General features: G+C 43.5%; 1 protein-coding gene across 4 annotated transcripts in view; it reads right to left on the reverse strand.

Annotated features, from left to right (window-relative positions):
* The window catches only part of LOC309523736 (putative helicase senataxin), a 54,388-nt gene that overhangs the window by 13,857 nt on the left and 16,532 nt on the right, over window positions 1–23,999 (reverse strand). For 2 of the 4 annotated variants that reach the window (XM_082207792.1, XM_082207791.1), the window contains exons 5-15: window positions 23,411–23,630; window positions 22,294–22,413; window positions 18,068–18,239; window positions 16,198–16,288; window positions 12,343–15,738; window positions 10,258–10,360; window positions 9,359–9,514; window positions 6,798–7,021; window positions 5,231–5,398; window positions 2,190–2,334; window positions 1,362–1,463 (exon numbers count right to left, since the gene is read on the reverse strand). In XM_082207792.1, the coding sequence (XP_082063918.1) occupies window positions 1,362–1,463; window positions 2,190–2,334; window positions 5,231–5,398; window positions 6,798–7,021; window positions 9,359–9,514; window positions 10,258–10,360; window positions 12,343–15,738; window positions 16,198–16,288; window positions 18,068–18,239; window positions 22,294–22,413; window positions 23,411–23,630 (4,897 nt within the window). Of the gene's footprint in view, window positions 1–1,361; window positions 1,464–2,189; window positions 2,335–5,230; window positions 5,399–6,797; window positions 7,022–9,358; window positions 9,515–10,257; window positions 10,361–12,342; window positions 15,739–16,197; window positions 16,289–18,067; window positions 18,240–20,840; window positions 20,990–21,071; window positions 21,360–22,293; window positions 22,414–23,410; window positions 23,631–23,999 lie in introns of those variants that run through there. The other 2 variants (XM_082207793.1, XM_082207794.1) reach the window with 2 other exon arrangements.

The following is a 23,999-nucleotide window of genomic DNA, read 5'->3' on the forward strand; positions in this document are numbered from 1 at the left end:
ACCAGAGCAGCGCATGGAAATGCCGTTTACCTTCCTGCCGGAGCGGTACCTATTTATCTACTTGCACTATGATGTGCTTTCGAAAACAAGTAGTTCCTAACAAACCATTTCCAAGAAACACATTGTGTTTGCTAAGCAGAACCTGCACGTATAAATTTATTTAATTAAACAATCTCCAGCTACAGACCTGGATAGGATGGGATGGATAGGATGATGTTACAGGATTTCATCCCCTCAGCTAATCCCTGCTCTGGGCTTATGATCTGGGAAGACTATTTCAGATAGAACAGAGGCCAACCTTGGGACCTCACTATTAAAACAACTAATCAACAGACAATTGACCATGGGGAAAAACCAACTGATAAATGAGGAAGACAAATTTTACGTGTATGATGCTCTAAGAGAAAAATACCATCTGTCAGAGGTGGCCCAATGGCAATACTTGCAGCAACAACATCTTTGGTCCAGCAGCCTTCACAACATATGACACACCAGAGATTTTGGAGCAATTGGATAATTCATTTGAAACTAAAAAGGCAGGATTACTTTTTATAGTTATTTACTATCAACAAATAAGTTTGATAAAGTTTAATTTCTTAAACTCTAAGAAATTATTGGAATAAAGATTTGGAATGCTCACTATTTCCTAGACAGAAAGAAAATGTCATAGCTTCAGTATCAGATGCGTCAATGGATCTTATACAAACATAAGGGAGTCCAGTAGATTCTAAGTATTATTTTCTACTGGACTCCCTTATGTTTGAATAAGAAAGGACTATCTAATGTAGCTCTTTGTTGAAGCTGTAATATAGACAGTGCTTCCTTGAAATATATGTTTTTACTGTGTCCCAACTTACTAAGTTTTGGGGAGGCAGTGCTGAACTATATCAACAAAGACCCTACAGAAAAAATTAAGATTTTCAGAGGTGAATGTGCTCTTGAGCTATATACCCATTGTATGGAAATTGACAAAAGGACAGCAAAAATGGAATCTACATACCCTAATGGTGGCCAAGAGACTGATACTGATGAATTGGAGGAACAGACACACTATTCCCCTTAATCAATGGCTTAGCATATGATTGGACAGCTTATGGACGCAGACTTTCTTCGAATATATACAATAATATTTGGAATGAGTTTACACAGAATAAACTACTGACAATTATATGTGTATTAGAATAATAAGAATATACACATCTGGATATTTATGTATGGTAATGTAAAAGAATTTTCTTTTTTCATTCTCACTCATTTTCTTTCTCTTTCCTCACTCTCTTTTTATAAATGAAATGCTTCTAATAAAATATTTGGGGGGGGGGGACGGGGACCTTGAAAAAAACCCTTTATAAGATACTCACTTATTTCATGGTCGACCTGGGCATCTAGACTAAACTTCCAGACGTCCCTGCTGATGGAGTTTTCTTGTCCCAGTCTCACCAAGTTGATGTCACCACAGTTTCCTGGATGTAAAACAGATACTCAGTGCCTTGCTACATTACAGTTAGTTTTTTGAAAAAGAAAGAAAAGCATTTGGCAAACAATTTTGATCTGCTTAGCAAATCCTGAAATCTGCATCTTGCACATTAAGAGCTAAGAGTTGGAAAATGTTCAGGAAAGGGCAACTAAATGATCAAAGGGATAGAGCGACTCTCCTACAAGGAAAGGTTGCAGCATTTAGGTTTTTGGGTGGTCACTATGAGAACTGGAAGAGGGCTACGTGAACCACTGGCCTGATCCTGCAGGCTCTTCTTAGGTACTTAACATTATTTTGCTGAAAACACCCATAGGATGGTTTGCAAAAAACCAAATACAAATAACAATTTTTTAAAACCACTAAAACTAGCAAAAAGAAATGAAGCAAACCTTTCAGTAGACAAGTGCAGCATTAAAAATATCTCAAAGGACCCTAAATATCCTTTTTAAAAAGTGTAAGGATGTACAGGAAAGACCATGCTTGGAGTCTAAAAGATACACAGAGATGGCACCAGGCCCCATTTGGAATGACTTTTCTGCAAGAACATATGCTACAGTAAGCGTAATTACTGCTAACTACACTGAAAGGGTGGGAGCACAGTCCTAAGTGACTTAAACCCTGAATAAGTCTTAGCGTTTAGCTATAACCAAGCCAATTGCTCCCACCAAACCATGACTTCCACATATGAGAACTGGACAAGAACTCAGTGTACCCAAAGGACTGCTACTGTCCTGACATTTTCCCTTGAACATAAGAATTATTTTTTTCATCAGGTCGTCGACAGCAGCGTTGGATGGGGCACACAGCAGCACACGGTTCTTGATTTTGCTTTGCACAGCATTTTCTTTTCCTGGTCTCTGGAGATTAAAAAAGGGGGAGGAGAGAAGTTGTAAGTTACACCCAGTGTAGCACAATTGAAACAACTGAATCATATACAGTGGTACCTCGGGTTAAGTACTTAATTTGTTCCGGAGGTCCGTACTTAACCTGAAACTGTTCTTAACCTGAAGCACCACTTTAGCTAATGGGGCCTCCTGCTGCTGCCACGCCGCGGGAACACAATTTCTGTTCTCATCCTGAAGCAAAGTTCTTAGCCTGAGGTACTATTTCTGGGTTAGCAGAGTCTGTAACCTGAAACGTCTGTAACCTGAAGCGTATGTAACCCGAGGTACCACTGTAAGTAGTCATGTCCAGTCTAGGAATGCATAACAATCCACACAGGAAGAACAAGGATACAGTTTGAATGCTTCATCTGTAGATTTACAAATAATTTAATGTGACAATATTAATGGAAGTAGTTAAAAGTGCAGTTGTTGTTTAAGGGATTGTTATTCTGACTGGAGTGTAATTGAAATTAATAAGATTCTGGAATGCAGAAATAAAGTAAATCATCAAACCACCAATTCTAGCACGTGGGGGGGGGATGGACCAAAATTATATAATTTCGCATCTAAATGAATAGTATTAATAATTGTATTATAATTTGGCATTGTTATAATGAGGCTATTATTGGATTATTGTAAAGGAAAACTAATAAACATGATCAAAAAAAGAGGAATGCACAACAATCCTTGAAGGGTCTTTCAAACAGCATCTAGTCCAACTCCCTGCTGGACAAGGGGTCTACACTGCAACCTCAACATCCTTGAAAAAAATGCTCTTGGGTAAAGGACCTCCTGCAACAGAAAGGCCACCCCCACCCCCGAGATAGTCTCATTTGAAAAGCTCCTAACTCTATGAAGTGCCCTCTAACATTTAGCCAAATAAGTGACTCCCTTGCAGTTCTCTCAGGGCACAAAGGGGATGGAGAAAAATGTAAATGCAATAATGTAGGGCAGTCTTGCACCCTTTCAGATCAAGGTCCCTTTTTAAAGTGCAATGGTTGTATCCAACATAATTTTACTCATAGAGTAGACCCTTAAATTTATGAGGCCTGTGTTAATTGTGCACAGTAACTGCAAAGAGTCTGTTCCAAGTACAGCTACGAAGAGCCTGCTGGATCAGGCCAATGAGCCATCTAGTCCAGCATCCTGTTCTCACAGGGGCCAGCCAGATGCTTGTGGAAAAACTAGCAAGCAGGATCTGAGCACAAGTGCACTCATCCCTCTGGGGGCGTAGCCAGCTGCTCCGGCATTCGGAGTGGTGGGGGCGGGGCAATCCGCCCACAGGGGCGCCACGGTGAGCTGCCCACAGAGTCCACCCAGTGGATGGAAGCCCCACGCTGCTGTTTCAGGCAGTGCCATTTTGCCACCCCCCTCAAGGATGACACTCAGGGCGGACCACATCCCCTGCACCTCCCTTCCTATGCCCCTGCTTCCCTCCTGAGGTTTCCAGCAGCTGATATTCAGAAGCATTGATGCCTCTGACTGTGGCTAGAAGCCATTGATAGTCTTATTCTCCATAAATTTATCCAGTCCTCTTTTACGTACTGCCTGCTAAATCATATGAAGAATATGAGTCTTTAACCATTCAGAGTTATCTATATACATTTTTTTCTTTACCAGTCCCCCCTCTTACATCTGTGTCTTTAAGAGCAACCCAATACATAGCAATTTATAAGACCTTCATCTTTTCTGATTTTTTTTTAATTAAAGATTTATATGCTGCTTAATTAAAAAAAATATAAGTGGTTTAATAAAGTTAAAGAAAAAACAGAAAAATAGCAAATAATCAGACATATAAAATGATGAAAATAAGAGATAAAAATAAACTTTTAAAATAATACAAAACTAGATGTACATAATAAAATTATACGTCTGGATAGGTAAAGGTAAAGGGACCCTTGACCGTTAGATCCAGTCGCGGACGACTCTGGGGTTGCGGCTCTCATCTCGCTTTACTGGCCGAGAGAGCCGGTGTACAGCTTCCGGGTCATGTGGCCAGCAAGACTAAGCTGCTTCTGGTGAACCAGAGCAGCACACAGAAACGCCGTTTACCTTTCCGCCGAAACGGTACCTATTTATCTACTTGCACTCTGATGTGCTTTCGAACTGCTAGGTTGGCAGGAGCAGGGGCCGAGCTACAGGAGCTCATCCCGTCGCAGGGATTTGAACCGCCGACCTTCTGATCGGCAAGCCCTAGGCTCTGTTGTTTAGACCACAGTCTGGATAGGCTTGCCTAAATGAAAAGGTTTTGAGCAGAAACAGTACAAGGAATATGCTTGCCTAATTTCAATGGGCAGGGAGTTCCAGAGAATAAGTGCTGCCTCACTGAAAGCTCAACTCCTTGCACACACAGAATGGACATTATGTAAAGGGACAAGAACAGGTCCAATAAAAAAAGAGAAGAAAGCAACCCTACTTTTTTGTTAAAAGAACCAGGCTAAAACCAGTATATAATAAGAGGGACCACTATTTATTTATTTAATAAGATTTATATGAGAACATAGGAAGCTTCCTAATACTGGCCCATCTCCTTCAATAGGGTGCATGGACTGACATCAGTTGTCCTCCAAGGTTTCAGGCAGGGACCCTTTCCTAGCTATACCTGGAAATGCCAGGGATCAATTATGGGACCTTTTCTGTATGCTGAGCAAATACACTCCCATTATAGCTATGTCGTTTCCCATTAATTAACAACAATAACTCAAAATAAAACCCTAAATGTATTAAATAAAGCAATATAAAATATTGTGTCTTGTAATTTGCCACCAGAATAAGAGAGCCGGGGATGCCATTTGTTGTTAAGCCTATTAGCTACTCTCATGCATTTCACAAGGACTGGCACATGCAGGGTGTTATTGACCTAACCCACCTCGATGAAAATGCAGTAAAGGAGTCCAAGGATAGTCTTAGATTTCCCAGACCCAGGTGGCCCATGGATCAAGCAAATTTTGGGCAGTGAAGGGGACTGTGTCACGAGGGCATAAGCTGTTTCAATAGCTGTCCTTTGATCTTCATTAAATTCTCTCATGTACGAAGACTGTGGAGTAGGAGAGAGGACAAAGGCATGTCATTCACAAGAACTTTCTATTCCCTGAGATTTCTGTGACTTGGTTTACACTGCTGCTATGCCAAAGCATGGCTTAGTGTGAGCATGTGGGTTCCTGGGACAGGAACCTTGCTAATTCTCCTGCTTTGAGCTAGGCCATAGTTCATAAAGGTAAAGGTAAAGGTAAAAGGACCCCTGACCATTAGGTCCAGTCGTGGCCGACTCTGGGGCTGCGGCACTCATCTCACTTTATTAGCCAAGGGAGCCGGCGTACAGCTTCCGGGTCATGTGGCCAGCATGACTAAGCCGCTTCTGGCGAACCAGAGCAGCGCACGGAAACGCCGTTTACCTTCCCGCCGGAGCGGTACCTATTTATCTACTTGCAATGTGTGCTTTCAAACTGCTAGGTTGGAAGGAGCTGGGACCGAACAACAGGAGCTCACCCCGATCAGCAAGTCCTAGGCTCTGTGGTTTAACCCACAGCGCCACCCGCGTCCCTCCATAGTTCATGCATTGCTACTATTTTTATATGAGTGATTAAATTTGTCTACCGCCCTTCATCCGAAGCTCATAGGGAGGGTCACAACATAAAAATACAAAATGAGAGCACAAAATGCATAATAAAAAGGAGACATAAAGGAGTAGGAAGAATTATACACTTGGGTGGAGACAACATTCCTTCTTGAGCAACCTTCTAAGGCCACATGCCAGGGATGAATATGGGCAGAACAACATAGTACATTTTACCTTTGTACAGTTGCTTCTTCACACTGAAGACACCACTTTATCTCATCCCAAATTCAGGTAAGCAAGAGGCTTGATCAGAGCTCAAGTACACATCACAGCCAGGCAAAAAACAAAACAAAACCATTCAAGGAAGGTGCAAAGCAAGGCTGGTGAGGGACATAGCCTGGGGAGAGTTGCAAGGGCCGGACAGAGGCTTGGAGGGTGGAATTTGGCCCCTGAACCTGAAGTTCCTCACCCCTTTAAGACATCTAAAAGACCATTCCCTGTTCCCATGGTCTACTGATTTGTAGCCATGTTATGGGCACCATGCAGAAAGCAGCACTTTGTGAACCATAATTCCGAAGGTTTCCCTGGAGATGGTAGAAGGAAAGAGCTTCCATTTGTTGCTAATCTTACCATTTAATTGTCACTTCAGTTCTTCCCTCTCCCCAGCCCACTAAGGAAAGTTGGCTGCTGGAGTAGAAATAAACAGATATCATCTCCCCTCTCTCTCTGGCCTTCTCTACCCATCTCTGAGGAAATTTCAACTTAAAACCTGGCTCATTGGCATACAATTTGGTAATGGGTAGCAAGGATATTATACTTCCCTAAATCAGGACTGGGACATATCTTTAGCCCATTTAAAACCAATTCAAACACTTACAGAATTCTTAGAGTCCACATTTGAGCCCATGAGAGAGAAGTCAGAATATTCTGTGCTGATTATGGCTTTGGCTAGAGGGCTTCGGTTAAGCAGAAGAAGGGCCTTAAACATTCGCTGCATGGTGGCCAATGAACAAATGGTGAGGCACATTACTTTCTTCTCGATATGGGACAAATTCCCTTGTGTCTTGACAGACAGATTAACGACATCCTGCTCTTTGTATTCTGTTTATTTTTTAAAAAGAAAAGACACATACACAGGAATAAAATTCAGAAATAATACTACATGCATTCATCATTATTTAGAACCCAAACCATAGTTTGACAGCATTTCCAGTATATATAAAGGTAAAGGTAAAGGGACCCCTGACAGTTAAGTCCAGTCGCGAACGACTCTGGGGTTGTGGCGCTCATCTTGCTTTACAAGCCGAGGGAACCAGCGTTTGTCCGCTTCCACCGCTAGTTTTTCCGTGTCATGTGACCAGCATGACTAAGCCGCTTCTGGCAAAGCCAGAGCAGTGCACAGAAACACTATTTACAGTGGTGCCTTGCAAGACGAAATTAATTCGTTCCGCAAGTCTCTTCGTCTTGCGGTTTTTTCGTCTTGCGATGCACGGTTTCCGATAGGAATGCATTGAAAATCAATTAATGTGTTCCTAGGGAAACCGCCTTCAGACCAGGTCCGGGGACAGTCTGTCCCCGGACCTCTTCTGAAGGCTGGGGGGGGGGACAAGGGCTTTTCTTCCCACCCCCAGCATTTTAAAAAACCCTGGGACAGCGGAGGACTTCTCCGCTGTCCGGGCGATCTTAAAATGCTGGCAGGCGGCATTTTAAAATCGCCCCGGGACAGCGGAGGACTTCTCCACTGTCCGGGGCGATTTAAAAGCCCCTGGGAAGGCAGGCAGGGGGGACAAAGACTTTCGCCCCCCGCCCGCCTTCAGAAGGTGTTCCCGTCCCCACACCCGGCTTCGCAGCAGCGCTACGAAGCCCGGCGGCTGGGGCAGCTGTTCCCGCCCCCCCACCCCGCTTCGGAGCAGCGTTCCGAAGCGAGGTGGCTGGGGCAGGTGTTCCCGCCCCCCCCGGCCCGGATTCGCAGCAGCGCTACGAAGCCCGGCGGCTGGGGCAGGTGTTCCCGCCCCCCCCACCCCGCTTCGGAGCAGCGTTCCGAAGCGGGGTGGCTGGGGCAGGTGTTCCCGCCCGGCTTCGCAGCAGCGCTACGAAGCCCGGCGGCTGGGGCAGGTGTTCCCGCCCCCCCCGCCCCGCTTCGGAGCACCGGGAGAAGCGATCTCCCCGCAGCCCCTTGCTTCAAAAGAGGTCCGGGGGCAGCGGGAAGCGCTTCCCGCTGCCCCCGGACCTCTTTTGAAGCAAGGGGCGGTGGGGAGAAGCGATCTCCCCGCCGCCCCTTGCTTCAAAACAGAAGACCCGCTGTCCCCGGGGCAAGCTTCGTTTTGCGAAGCAAGCCCATAGGGAAATTCGTCTTGCGAGGCAACTCGAAAATGAAAAAACCTTTCGTTTTGCGAGTTTTTCGTCTCGCGAGGCGTTCGTCTTGCGGGGTACCACTGTACCTTCCCACCACAGCAGTACCTATTTATCTACTTGCAATGTGTGCTTTCGAACTGCTAGGTTGGAAGGAGCTGGGACCGAACAACAGGAACTCACCCCGTCGCGGGGCCTCGAACTACTGACCTTCCAATCGGCAAGTCCAAGCGGCACAGTGGTTTAAACCACAGCACCACCCGCATCCCAAATCAAAGTTTGAGAGCATTTCCAGTATATATACATACTAACAAACATGGTTTAGAGTTCTTTGTCTGCATTCGTTTCCCAAAACCATGGTTTGGAACCCCACTTCAAACCATTGTTTCTGATGTCAAACCATGATCTCTAGATTTCTTGGGTTGCCAGCTGACCATGGTTGGTCAAGTCCGGCTTTACATCAAACTAGAGTTACTGTATTTTTTGCTCCTCTTTAGCCGCGCGCAACCTCTCCCGGCAGGAGAGGCTGCGCGCAGCTAAAGAACCCAAGACAGTGAGCGGGATCCATCCCGCTGGCTGTCTTGGCTTCTTTAGCCACGTGCAGCCTCTCCAGCCGGGAGAGACTGCGCGCGGCTATGGCAATTTCCCCACCTCCTGCAAAAGCCCACAGGAGCTGTGCACCCTTTAAGGAGCGCGCGGCTCCTGCGGGCTTTTCTACGAGGAGGGAGAAAGGACTGACTGGCCACGTCAGTCCCTTCTCCCTCCTGGAGAAAAACCCGCAAGAGCCGCACAGAGCTTATGTGCGACTCTTGGGGGCTTTTCCTGCCTGCCCCCACCGCATTCGCTCCATAAGACGCACACACATTTCCCCTTACTTTTTAGGAGGAAAAAAGTGTGTCTTATGGAGCAAAAAATACGGTAATTTTTCTTAACCACAAAGCTTGTTGCAATATCTGGGCCGAGCTAGAATTCCACGCTCAAATAGCCGAAAGGAACCCCACATCCCAAATCAAAAGAATTAATGGCACAAATGGTTGGCTAAGGTAATTCTTTTCCCCACTGACAAGTTAGTTTTAAAAAACTTACTAAAATAAAACCGAGTGACGCAACCGACGTGGCACACTGGGTGGCTTTCTGCCTTGCCAGGGTTGCTATGAAAGGCTTGCTTTTCATACACTGTTAAGACCACAAAGTCATCTTGCTTTGGGTACTGTCTCCCCAAATTGTTCTCCGAGAGGTTAGCTGGAAAAATAATTTGAACACAGAATAAAAATATGCAAGCATCTAGCCACATATGGATATGGCTTTAATGTTACCAAACCCTCAGTAAAAAGATACAGGTCAACCACAAGTTGTTGAAGCTCAGCTTTGAATTTCAGGTGTTTTCAGTTACACCTGTGACCCAGCCTAATAAATCTTTTGTCAATTTAGTTGTATGAGGGGTTTTTCTCAGTTCATTTGTATGACCTGATAAGAACAGTTTTGGAGACATATAAAGCAATCTAGGTGTTGAGATAAAACAGGCATACCACTCCTCAATCCCTGTTTTGTTTTGGGGTTTTTTTATGAAATAGCATTAGCTTTTTATTTATTTAATCCTTTACAGCACCTGGAGTTCAGTTTGCTTGGGTCATGGGCATGGGATATTGGTTTATTTTATTTCCCAAAATTTATACCCACCCACCTCAAGGTTTAATACTTCTTTTATACACAAGATATAAAACAATAAAATTATTGGTATAAACCTTTCTTTTTTTTAATTCAGATCAGTGCAAAACTGAAAATGGTCTAAAACACCCATCAACATGTGTGGGCAAAAAAAGCAAAAATTATGCAGGCAGAAAGAAGTATAATAGCACTTGTCTGCTTACCCCAGCAATCTCGCCTTTGCTACACAAGCATTTGCTATCTACTTCAACCACTACTGAAAACAGAACCGAATTTTTACTGCCTGTTTGTTTATATGCAGTGAAATTCTCACTCACCTGTAAAATCTGCTTCATTTGTGTCCAGACTGAAGTTCAGCAAAGTTAAATGGAAATTCCTTTTGTCTTTCCATTTCTGGTTCTCTATCCAATCTTGTGCCACCTACAAGAAAAAGCAAGCTTTGGCTTAACAGCAGCTATGAAGAGTGCTCTTCCATCCACTAGACTTTACAAAGGGGTGATCCAGACATCAATGCTTTGTGTAAGTGAAAAATTAATTCTTGGGCTCTTCCACCCTGAGGAGTTGTGTCCCCACTCAACACCACCATGAAGGCCTTTTGGTCTCAATGGACGAGTCTAGAGCTCACTGATGACATACTATACAGATAATGGGTAGAAACCACTGGGGCTGGGCAAGGTGGCAGCTAGTTGTGTCACAGAATCATAGAGCTGGAAGGGACCCTGAGGATCATCTAGTCCAAACCCCTGCAAATGTAGGAATATGCAGGTGTCCCATATGGAGATCAAACCTGCAACCTTGGCATTATCAGCACCACACGCTAACAAAGCTAAAGAAGCTGGGGCACTCTGGTGTAGCAAAGACCCTTGGGTAGAATAAGGGAGAAATTCTAGATGGTCAGGGGAAGGCAGGCTATAGAGAATTGGTTCCAAAGGTGTGGTGCCTGCATCAACCACCAGTGGAGTCGGGTCCTGGGCAAAATGGCTCCACCACTGTAGCAAACATAACCACCTGGAGTTCAGCAGAGCTAGAAGAGAGGGTTTATACTACATGGAAGAAACTGGAGGCACAGGAATGTACCCTGGAGAATAAACCTCTGAATTTGTTGTAAAATGAGATTTATGAGGGATTTATTAAATATGATCGAAAGTCATCACATCAGTGGCTGTTAAAATAAAGGATTAAGATCGGAATTGTGGAACTTGGACTAATTAAGAGAATTGGTGCAGGACCAAGGAATGACCAACTCCTGATAGCCGGAACATGGGAAGTCATTCAAAAATGTTTAATTAGGAACTGATTAATTGGCTCTTTTGATTGTATTGTGATTTGGCGTGATTTGGTATTGTATTAATGTGGCCTACAATGGATTGTTATTAAAAATTAATAAAAAATAATTTAATAAAAAAGTAGTATGATGCTGATTTAAATGTATGGTGAAGATGTAGCCTAAGTGGAATTGCAGTGGAGGTAGGAAGGGAAGAGGAGAGGAAAGAGAAAAATGGGGCATTCTGTTGCCAACTCTGGTCCTGTCCTCTGCTGGCATGCAGCAGCTCCCAACCACCTCCAATGCACTTCCTGAAGGGTCCACCAACTAAGGTATGTATTCTCCTTACAAGTGTGTCTTCTTAAAAAGACTTAATTCTTTGTACAGAAAATGCTGAATATAAAGCTATGGAACTCTAGACTGTCCAACCTGTATTTGCACATGCCCAAGAATGCACTTTAAAATAGCACACCAGTGGCACTGTGCACCAGCACAATTATCCCACATTACTTCTACTATAGCAGGACAGTTAGAACAGTTGGCAGGACTGTGGGACCAAAGGGACATTTTCCACCTTTGGTGGGAATGCCCGCAAGTCATTCTGGTCTGGGATCAAGAAATACCTGTTTAAATTTTTGCCCAGCTTTCTTTGATAAATATGTGGGCAGAAATGATGAAGACTTTTCGCTCAAAGGAACGTTAAACATGGGTGCTGGCAGCAGCCTAGATTTCCGTAGTTCCAACAATGGAAAACATTTACAGAGCTTGAATATTTCTCCATGGTGTAAAAAACCTAAATTATGGGTCTGCAAGGGGAAGGAGGACCCTGAACATTTTTACTCCATTCAAAGATGGACATGGAATGATCTTTCCTTACACCAGAGAAATATGTCATGATTTAAAGTTGGGTGTCATTACTTCTTATGGTGGTTCTTCTATCTGCCTTGACTTGTTTTAGATATGTCAAGTTATTATTATATTATTGTTGTTATTGTTCACTTACTCTGTTTACATAACGGTCTGAAAATCAATTAAAAATGTGTTTCTTTAAGCCAGGTGGGCCTCCCTGAAACTAGCCAAAAGACTCCAGTTAAAAGTGGCCACCAGACTACAAAGAGCTGAGGGAGACTTTACTTACTGTTTCAAAGGTATTTAGCATCATTAAGGGGAAGAAAGTATTGAAGTAGTCATTGTAATTGTTAAAAGTGGCTGGAACAGAAGTCATAACAGACTGGAGGAGGTAAGCTGGTGGCCCAAACTGACTGAACTGTGCAAACATGTCATAGTTCCACTTCAGGATTTCTCTACTAAATATTGCAGGACTTCTCTGCTGGGCATTCACGCTGTTTGCTTGTGTGAAGCGTGGATTCATTTCATGCCAGGAAACAGGTCTGCAGGCAGGCAGCACCCCACCAGTATACACATCGGAGTTATTTTGCACATTTAGCAATTGAGGGACATTGTTCGAATTCTGTGGTTGGAGAATGCTGTTCGGCATGGGGATTTGGGACTGCAATCCATTCCCCTTTGAGGTGGGGGGCATGAAGGAATATGATTTGCTCTTTGGAACTGCTGGGGGCTTTGGGATGCTCTCGAGCTCCTTGGTGAGGTTTGCGTTCCGGGAAGAAACGCTGAAGATTTTCATCGTGGAGAGCCTAGGGGGTGCAAAAGTCTTGGCAGACGCATTGTCTTGTGGGCCACCAGCAGAACAGCTTGCGCCGTGAGCCTCTGCTTCAGCTGCTCTTTTAGAACCTGCTTCCTTGCATATCTCATTAGCATCCTGTAGTGGGCTTGCAGATACACTGACTTCCATGTGTGTGGGGTTACTGCCACTTTCTATTTGTGAACACAGCTCCATGTCCACTGGATCGGACTGTGTAAGAAACAAGTTGTCATCTTCAATGTTCTCATTCAATTGTGGCTCTCCCTCTTTCAAAGCCACATCCTCATCACAAGAGCTAGAGGAGGAATCGGTAGAGGTCAAGGGATTGGTTTTACTAGCTGTAGCTTCAAGGATTGAGGAACTTGGGTTTCCTCTTTGAGTGTGCTGACCCTTCTCTCTCTCTTTAGGCCTTGTCTGCCTATAGAACTGAAGTTCTTGGCAAGAAAGCATTTTTCTATTTTTAGTAGTTAGGTGTGAAGCATTTATTAGTTGTGATGTTCTTTTCTGTGCAACATCTACCCTGCCAGCAATTTCCCCATGACGACGCAACTCAGCAAGACTGTCCTGTGTGCGCTGAGATAGTTCAGCTGCTCTACGGACTTTCTTTGACAGGCCAAGATTCTCTGTCAGTGAGGTTGGGGGTGGAAAATGGTGGACTTTGGCAGGTGGCACCACAGCAGGAGTAGATCTTGCTGGTTCTGCCTGTGGTGGTACCTTCTTTGGCTGAATAGTAGATTCTTTGACAGCAGATGCTGACTCTGAAGGAGCAGTAGGTGCTGATGGGTCTATGTGTCTGGAACACCCTGTATCCATCCCTGTGGAAGTCGAGCAACACATTGCATTTCTGCTGCTAATGTTGACCTTCTGAGCCGGTGTATGTGGCTTTGTTTTAGTTTCACTGTTTTGCACAAGGTCCTCTTTTGCTTCTTCAGTGGCATTAAACCAATCAGGGTTCGACTCATAACCCCAGTAATTTATTTCCAAGTCAGTGGCTCTGTGGCCATTGTCTGTCTCCGCTAAAAGGTTCTCCTCCTCTGTCGGTTCCTCATTAGTTTGGCTGTCCTGCCATTCTGAGTAAATTTCAGCTTCTGATTCAAACTCAAACAACTGTGATTCATGTTCCGCATTTGTTGGTGAGGAATTCATTGGCTCTTGCCCCTGTGCACTGGATTGCTTCTCATGGCGCACACATGTTGTATCGTTTCTGCTCTCTCTACTAGTGTTCCCTTGGTTTTCATCCTCTTCTGAAGAATCAGAAATAATAATTGTACAGCTTGGTCCCTTTGCTGCCTTAGAAGGGCAGTCTTCACTGGAAGACTGAGATTGAACAGAGCCCATAACTTTCTTGCTGCTTTCCTGCCTAGAGTCAATGGGGAAACTAGTTTCTTTGGTGTAAACAGTGAAGGTGCCTTTATTGAGGACTATGCTAATTTGGGGATCTGTTGCTTTGCTAGTTGAAGTGACAGCGACAGCTGCTTCAAATTCATTCCTCTGATTCCTCACCACAATGTCAAGTGGCATCGTCTCCTTCATGTCATCACTGCTGCCTTCTTCAGAATCGGACTGTCCGCTTTCAAAATCCAGGACCCTGTCCTTGCATTTATTTTTCATACAGGCTGACAGACTGCTTGAGCCTGCCCCCGATTTGCAGAGCAATGGATCTGATGTGTTGCCAGTGCTACCTGCAACAATATCACTCTTCGGCCCTTCCTGGCTTTTCCTTTGGTCTCTAACTGACTGCTCCTCCTTTGTTTTTGACTCCAGCATGGTGCTGATTCTATACTTATCAAAAAGATGTCTCAACTTCTCCTTGATGTCGGGTATCAGAGGTCTCAGAGGTTTCCTTTGGCTTGTAAGGTCATTCTGATCAACACTTTTCTCCAAAGCATCACTGCTGTCATCATTCTTTGTCATCAGAGGACTGGAAGCTCTGGGTCTCTCCACCCCTGACCAGATGTTCTCAACCTTTATGTCTATCCCTAGTGTCTGGTGACAGCTCATGGTTTTTTGAACATACATGTATCTGTTTGGTAACATGGAGCCCTCTTGTACTTGGCCTTCTTGGCAGACTTCATCCTTCCTTGCTGCTGACAAGTGAGGTGGGTGCTCATTGCACATATTCACTGGATGCATGTCTTCCTGTCTTTCATTTATACCAATGGGAAAGCTCTCCACGATGGGGGAAGAAGGTCCTGATTTCATCCACATGGTCCTTATGATATGCTTCAGAGTACTCTGCAATTCTTGAGTCTGCTTTGGACTCAGCTCCAAGTTCATGCGGTTACGGAGAAGCAAGTTGAGTTCAAGAAAGAACTGCTTACAAACGGGAGTCTTCACATCATGTAAGCCTTCCTTCAGGATATTACGAATCAGTTTCATGCAGAAAGACTGCACAGACTCTGTTTCCAGAGATGCTGATGTAGCTGTGCTTATTAAGCAGCTCCTGGCCGCCCTTCTCTCAATGCCAGCCATGAACACTGCACGTGGAAGCTTGGCCCATGCTACCACTGTCCGCACCCATTTTTCCGCGCTGACCCACAGAGAACTCAGGCACTTTTTCTTAAGGTGGAGTTGAATCACGATCACCAGGACCCAAATAAAGAACTGAGATACTTTGTCATAGGATTCAGCAGAGTTCTCAGAGACATCCGTTTTCAAACACAGGTGGCTCATAACCTGTACGCTGTAGCCAATCCCCAGCTCCCTGAGGCCCATAAGGGAGTGGATGAAAGGGATAAGCCATAGAAAAGTGCTGCTGTGCAACTGTATGTCTTGGCCAAAGTCAGCCTGGAATGCATCAATTAATGTTTTCATATCTTCATACAAGTCAGGGAAGTAATTAGGACAAGCAGCAGATTTCTGTCTGGTAACCTGAAACAAGAAGTCACCGTTTTAACGGCATGTTCTCCATTCCGCTGCCGCCACCCCCATCCCCCCACCCCGCATATACAGATGCCATCCTCACATGATTTTACTATGACAGGAAAGGGGGTTTGTTGCGCTTCAGATGTTGCTGGACTCAAAATTCCATCAGCCTCAGCCAGCATGGCCAATGATCAGAGACGATGGGTGTTGTAGCCTAGCATCATCCAGAGTGCAACAGGTCTACATTGTTTTAATGAAAAAAAGTTTTCAGGAGGCTGAATTCTGTTGCCAGTAAGAAACCACCCTTCAAACAAACACCAGGATCCAGCCTTTTAAAATGAAAAGTGTTTGTTCTAGAGGACAGATGTGGTTTGATTCTTCTCTCCAGCTATACTCTGGAGCTGCCCCCATAACCATATTTCAACCATGGAAGGAGACAATAAATTAGATCAACATGCAAGGTACCTTCTGTGGCTTTTCTAGGCGGTAGTCATACACCAGTTGGCTGCAGGTGACCATTTCATCTTCACAATCTGATAGCGGCACAGATCTATTCCTTTGAAAACATTAAGAAAGCAAAGCATTTAAACCAAAAGCTATTTATTTAAATGTGTAGTTTACATCATTCTTAAAGCTCACGACTGCTGGGGGGGGGGAGAGAACAGAACAGAAGAATATGTAATCAAGGTCAATGTTATTTCCTCCTCTGACCCCGAGTCCCAAAGACTATGCAAATAATTATAGTGTTAAATTTGTCATAAAGAGTACTTAAATTGCTCTCAGACTTAAACTAACTGCCTTAGTGAAAGCTAATTCACTTAAGCCAGAGCGATCAGGATTTCACTCAAATTTAACTCTAAACCACAGATGGTTGAAAAGAAGAAATCTCCATTTTTCTTCATCTTGTTTGAATCTACTTTGAGCCTTTAGGACTCTATATTATGTATCCAGCATATGTGTATGAAGATTAACTAAGCTCTTCTAGTAAGGAAAAAAACATTGTATTTAACTAAGAGGTTATGTGCACCTGGTACAATGAGGGAAGAAACTCTGAAGGAAAGTAAGCAGATAATCAGTATGGCAATAGTGAAAGGACTGCTAAGCATAGCAGCACTTATATTTAACCTGATAAATGAATCACAGATAATGGAAAACAGATGTTGATAAACAGCTAATAATAGAAATTAATCAAAAACACCCTTAAAAAAGGTTAACCTTAAAAAAATGTATAGTAAGATGAGGAGGTTGAGATGGGCTAGACAGAAGAGCAAAAGGATCTCTGGTTGGTCTAGAATGGTGTCAATGAGTTGTAACTGTGATGGGAAAGTCTGCTGTAATCCTATGACTGGTGAAGTAGAAATAACGTTTGAAAGCCCCAAAACACAGTCTTCTCCAGTATTTTTTGAAGAGACTGACCCTATGTACATTTGTACTAATAAAGGCCTACTTTTCAACTGAAGCCTGTGTCTTTGGGGAGTTCAGTGGAGGGCGACCTCTGGTCAAACTCCTCTACTAATTTTTTCCCAGAGTTGGAACCCAGCTCAGCTGACTAACTACAGCTTGGTTTGGTTGATTCCAATCTAACACTAAAAATTCTTGTAGGTTTATGAAACATGGCTTGTTTTAAACTCTGTAGAAAGAAACTGGTTTGCTTGCTCATCTGTGAGACAATCTAAGGCACGTTGGAACAAACCATAGTTCACATACGCACCATGGATGCACCATGATTTGTAAATGCAGGAAAGACAACCTCACTAAGTCATAGGCTCCTTAGGTGGCTTTGGAAGAAATACCACAACATCCACAAAATGGGCATGAGCAACATAGCTCATCCAATGATGTTAGATGGAAACTGTTCCACTGACATATTTTCTGCAGGAACCACATTTCATAAAATTAGAAAGTGTCACAATACATGAACACAACACAAATCCAATCAAGAAACTCATGATTAAAATCAATGTAGTACTTAACTTTTTACAGATAACCATCCCTACAAAACACAATATATTTATAAAAACTAGTATTAGAACTAAAACAAAAAACAAAAACAAATTACAATTTAAACAGTGAGTGAGTTTTATTGGTAGGTATTTTAACTGGAACACTTGAAAATATTTTAAGCAAAGCCTTTAACTAATTTGCAGATAACATTTAAACTATATTAAATATGTTTAATCTTAATCCGGTGGTAACTAATATAGTTACATGTTGATGCACAATTCCCATCAGCCCTAGCCAGAACGGCCAATTGCTCAGCAAGAATTGAAGGATATCACACTGGCTTCCAAAATGCTGTATTATAAAAACTGTAATAAAAGGATAAAGGACTGACCTCTTGCACCTTTGGCGAATATTCTCTATTTCTTTATTATAACTCACGCTGTTGTTAATAGTTTGAAATGCCTCACTTGGATCAATGTGCTGCCCCCACACTTTGGACCCAAGCTTATCCAGGATCACCATGAAGCAGTGGAGTGCAGGCCAGAAGGGACTGTTACTTTCATCTGAAACAGACAAGTCAAAACACGCTGAGATGGGAAATAATATTTAGTCAATGAAAACACGTAAATTAAAAAATGAAAATGTTGAGTACATGGGGGGGGGGGTAAAAACCCAGTATCAAGCAATACTGGAATTGCCATAAAATCAGTGAGCAAGTTTGTATTCAAATTATGTTTTACTCAGAGTAAACTTCAAATGAAATGAATGAACCTGGCTAAATTAAGGAACTGGCTTGATGCTGAATCCATGGGCAACCTGTAGTCCCTGCAAGTATTTCATGCTGCCTGCTGCAGCTGATCAACTGTCCTCTGGCAGCAAAATTTTGCTGCCTAGGGAGGTGGAATGCCCACATGTTTGGAGCAGGAGAGCACTACTGTATTAAACTGAACTGAGGAGAGAGTGTTTCAACACCAAACTAGAACGTATTCAATTAGAGAAAATACTAAAAAGCAGTGTATGCGTGCAACCACACAGCCAATTATGCAAACTACCCCAGGGTGCATAGGATCCCCTCCACCCCCTGCAGAAACTGGACCTTCACTGGTGCTCCAATGTCACATTTCCATGCCCAGGGGGTGGGGATCCTCGGATAGGATGTACCAAAGCTGCTCGAACATTCCTCAGGTTCATTCCCAGGTAAGGAACTCAATCAATCAATACCCCGCCCATCTGGCTGGGCTTCCCCAGCCACTCTGGGCGGTTCCCAACAGAATATTAAAAATAAAACAAAACACCAAACATTTAAAATTTCCCTAAACAGGGCTGCCTTCAGATGTCTTCTAAAGGTTGGAAAGTTGTTTATTCCCTTGACATCTGATGGGAGAGCATTCCACAGGGTGGGTTCCACTACTGAGAAGGCCCTCTGCCTGGTTCCCTGTAACCTCAATTCTCACAGTGAGGGAAGCACCAGAAGGCCCTCAGAGCTGGACCTCAGTGAACCAATTCCAGCTAGACAATACTTTTTATTAAATTTGCTGCAGTAAAGGACAATCCCATAGAATAGTGGGTACTGTGCTAATCACAGGTTTCAAGACAGCTTTTATACTTCTCCATACACCGCTTACATGGCGCTAAGTATATAACCAGTTCCACATGGTCCATTCTACATCAGCCATGACATGACATGCTGGTCAAGATTTTCCTACAGGTCATTTTACATAATACCCCCCCTTTTTTTTACATAACTAACATTCCATCAGGACAGTAACATCAGGTTAATCTCTAAGCTAATCAAAGAGACATTCTTTCAATATTCCAAATTTTGATCTATATAGTTTTCTAATCTAAGCATGTTCAAGCTAACTAATACTTTCCAAATAAGGATATGCACTGACTTATTCTACTAACATCCTTAATATCTTTTATTGCCAATCCTCCCTGGTGGATGCACCTAATACATGTTCTTCAGTGATAGATGCAAGGTAGTTCTCCACCCAGTCGAACAATGTGTCACTTGCTGCATCAGTGTCTGAGAGATGTGCCTGTTCACACTCTTCAAATTCAATATGGCCCTGAAATCTTCCTCCTCCTCCTTTGGGACTATGAAGATTATCGAGTAGCAGGGCATGGGCTCTATGGCATTGATGGATTATCAGCTGAATGGCTGCTAGGACCACATAGCGTTTTCTCCTTTTTGGACATGGGAGAAATGACAAAGTGGTTGTGAGGTAAGTGGGCAAAGTCTTGAATATCCCCTTCCCTCGTGGTTTGTAGAACCCACTGATCTGTTGTCATCTCCTTGCAGCAGGAGAAGAACTGTTACAGATGAACTAAACTGGAAGCTTAGGGTGTCAGGAGTAGAGATGGGAAGGCCTGGGGGGGGGAAATTGGGGAGGAAACCCCAGTGTCCGTCCCCCCACTTTTTTCTGAAGCTGTTTTTTTCTAGGAAAATTGGAAAAAAAGTTTGATATAGTTTGAATATTCCACACACTTTTTTGTTTTTTTAAAAAAGCACTACTCAAAGGGTAGATCTTCTATGGAGCTTAAATATTGAAGTGGATCTTAACTTTATTTGCTGTTGGTGCTAAGGGGAAAATCTGATATTTTTTTTATATTGATGGTTTCTTGCTTTTTTTGTTGTTTTTTGGGGGAAAGGGGGTGGTTACATGTTTTATTGCAAGCACAATACTTTTACCTACACTGTGTTTCACGCAATTTGTAAAACTACTCCACATTGAACTTTTAATCCCCCCCCCAAACTTCAATTTTTTTCTGGGGAAAAAGAGGAAAAAACATTTTTTTTCTCATGGCTTCAAAATTTCTGGAAATTTTACATCTCTAGTCAGGACTAAGTTAAATTCTTGCCTCCCTGCTGATTCTGTCCAGTCTCTCTAGAACTGGGTGAGAACTGCTTCTGCTATTTGCCAGGGCTGGAATCTCTGCCCATCTCACTGGTACCGCTAGCTTCTACTGTCTCCGCAGCCATAGGCAACACCGGAAGGTCAAATGGAGTCTTATTATCATCCGAATTCTAGGAAATTCATCTGTGTCCTTGGCAGTCATTATACCCACTGTATCGAACATACAGAGGTACGGTGGGGAACTCAGCATTTAGTCATAGTCTCAAGTTGAAAGGTATAAAACCTTTTAGGACCTGGGCCTACCTGGGCCTGAGGAGTGACTATCCCCAGGTACTGAGAACAGATGGAAAAGGTGCCAAAAGGGTTGAAGGACTGTCCTTACTTTGGACACTCCCTTTGCCGCTGCTGCCGCCGCCACCACCAGCTCCTGTGTTCTTGGGCACAGTTATCTACCTTTAGGATCTTCAACAGGTGGGCAAAACTCTCAGCAGAAAACAAGCATGAGGCCCTATTTCCCGCCAAAACCTGAAGTACCTTGGGCACTGGAGGGCCAAGAAATGCCATCTGAGGGACTGGGACTAAACCAGCTCCTGCATCCTGGGCCAATGCCTGCCGGATTCACTGACAGAACTCAGTGTGGAGTGTTGTGCTGTCAATCACAAAATGACGGGGTGATGCAAGGCCCAGCAGCTGCTACAAAGCCTCAGCTTTCTCTGCTGGCTGTTCTTCTGCAGCCTCTGTTGGCTCCTGGGATGCAGTTCTTGGCAAGCTTGAGGGTACACCAAGGGAAACCACCCCACTGCTGTGGGTAGCCTCTGCTCCTCCGGCCTCCTCATCTGAGAAATTGGCCAAAAATGGAGGCTGCAAGCTCTCAGAGACGACCCATACCTTTTTGTTGTTGAATTCTGTAATTAAATGTGCCTCAAGGAAAGGAAAGCTTCTCCTCAAGCAGCAAACGGCAGCAGCGTAGAGCTGCGACCTGGGCCTGCACAGTAGCAAGGCAGGAAGGAAAGGAAGCAATGCTGTCCCACTGAGGTAAGATCTGTCTAATCTACATATTCCTGCCTGTGGAGCAAGTGTGGAATGGGGGGGGGGGGACAATCCATGTGAGGATTCCCTCTCTGTTGCAGGAAAATGCCATTCAACACAACAGCGCTTATCAGCAAACAACAGTAAGAATAAAGGTCTGCAAACCTAATGACTTTATCAAGTATGCTGAAAGAAGATATTACATTGCAGGTAAATGTGAGCCAAAGCACATGGGGGGTGTAATGTTTTTAAACTGAATTTCTCATGTAGCAACCAAAACAGAAGTATTAGGGATAAAGGAAGGCAAGTTACAGATATCAATGTATGCAATTTCAGTTGGATATAAGGTGCATCCAAACAGATTTCTGTTCCTCCTCAGAAGAAATGACACCTAATTCTCCAAAAAGAAACCCCCTAAAACCCATTTGGTGATATCAAACTTCAGTTAATAATCTAGACACCAATGAAATCAATGAACTTTCATTAACCAATGTGTCTAAACTATGACTTAGTTAGATCTCACCTAATAACTGCAAAACACATAAGAAAAACAAAACTTCAGTGACATTTTAGGTCTGTTTTTTATAAGCATAGAAACTAGTGATCAGCCATCATGAACTATAGCATTTGAACATTAAATAATTTATTTGACATACAAGTTTTATGGCTATTCAGACTATTTTTAATTTACTTTTATCACTGCCCTAAAAGATTATTAATTAATTACCATCCGAGTCTTTCTTAAGGGTGTTTATTATGCATTGCATAAAGTCGTTCTGTTTGTTTGGGCCAAGCAACAATGAATCCATGGCTTGCTCATCCAGCACCAGCAGCACCATACATATACCTAGAACAGTGAAAATTAGAAAGTTCAGAAACTGTCACTGGGCATTGCCTTAACTCCCAATCTTAATCCATAAACAAACTAAAACCTACTTAATGTAATTGCGCCTGCTTGCAGTCCTCTCAAATTTTAGACTGTTTGTGTCCTCCAGAGTTTGGGAACACACCATCCCTGGCAATAGGCCATATTGACTGGGGCTTAAGGAGGTGGAGTCCAGCAACATATGAGGAGCACCATGTTAGCTACCCCTGCTTTACATTACCCATCCCTTGGGATAGGAACCTACATTTTAGAATTTAGCAAGGTTGCACATACATGGATGGGATGGTTTAATTAAAAATAATGATATATACAACTGTTAAGCGCCACAAAGTCAATGATAAAGAAGCAAAGTTTTAATTCTAAATGGAACAGGAGGAAAAGGAGCCTGGCAACACCTTAAAGGAGGGTGGGCAAACCTGTGGCCCTTCACGTGTTATGGGTATACAACTCCCATCAGCCCCAGCTGGCATGTCAAAAAATAAGAGGATGAGAAACATACTCCAGAAACATCTGGAAGGCCAGAGATGAGCTGGGTGTGGGGAGAGAAGGCCAATAGGTTTATTGTAGCACCTGATTTCATGGATGAGGGCTAGAATACACCCCCTGGAGATAGATGCTGCCCCCGTCAATGTGAACTATTAGCTGGATAGATCAATGGTCAGTCAGTGTAAGGTAGCTGTGTGTGTGTGTGTGTGTGTGTGTGTGTGTGTGTGTGTTAGGGAGGGACAGAGGCAGAGGCTGTGTGTATGGTGGTCACACCCACTTTCACCCCGTACCCGTTTTGGGAGCACTGCTAGCATGAGGCCCTCCGAGCATTCGTTATGAGCCAATGTTGCTCTTACCAAAAGGAGAAAAAAAGCTTAGCTATTCCTGCTGTACCACAATGCTACCATGCCCAGTGGAATGGGGCATGCCAAATCCCTTTACCCTTCAGACCATCTCAGCTGCTTCTACTCACCTAGCCAGTAGTTTTTGTAACTGGTAATATCGTACAGGTGGTCAGGCAACAAGATGAGATTACCCTTCTCAACTGTTGTGGGGTTATAAACATAAGCGTTTTCAAAGAGGTTCAGCTCTATAACTCTGAGCAAGCAATTTAGCACTTCCTGTATGTCATAGTAATCGTCCCTGTCCACCTTTCCCAGACTCTTGGCTGTCATAATGGCCCATCGACGGATCTGTGGGTTTGAAGGGACATTATTAATTACTATGGTAAGGAATCAGAGCAGTCATTGTTATGGAAAGTGGAGCAGAAGCCAAGTTGGTGTGAAAGACAACTGTTACCAAGTCTAACCTAAAGGTTCACATTCCAAACCAGACAGTGTAGATATGTTTCAGGGAAAACTTACTTGAAGGCCATGGACTTCTCCACAGCCTCCTCACTTACCAATCATCCCAGAAAATGAGGGACAAGGATATTTTAACAACCACCTATCAAAAACAAATAAAAAACCTGGGTGGAATCACTAAAAATAGAACTGTGTTAATAACAGCGTAGAACAACTAGGATGTTACTTTAGGTTGAATCCAGTGTCAGTCCTATGCAG

This window comes from Podarcis vaucheri, assembly GCF_965113315.1.
Source record: "Podarcis vaucheri genome assembly, chromosome: Z".
Lineage (NCBI taxonomy): Eukaryota > Metazoa > Chordata > Lepidosauria > Squamata > Lacertidae > Podarcis > Podarcis vaucheri.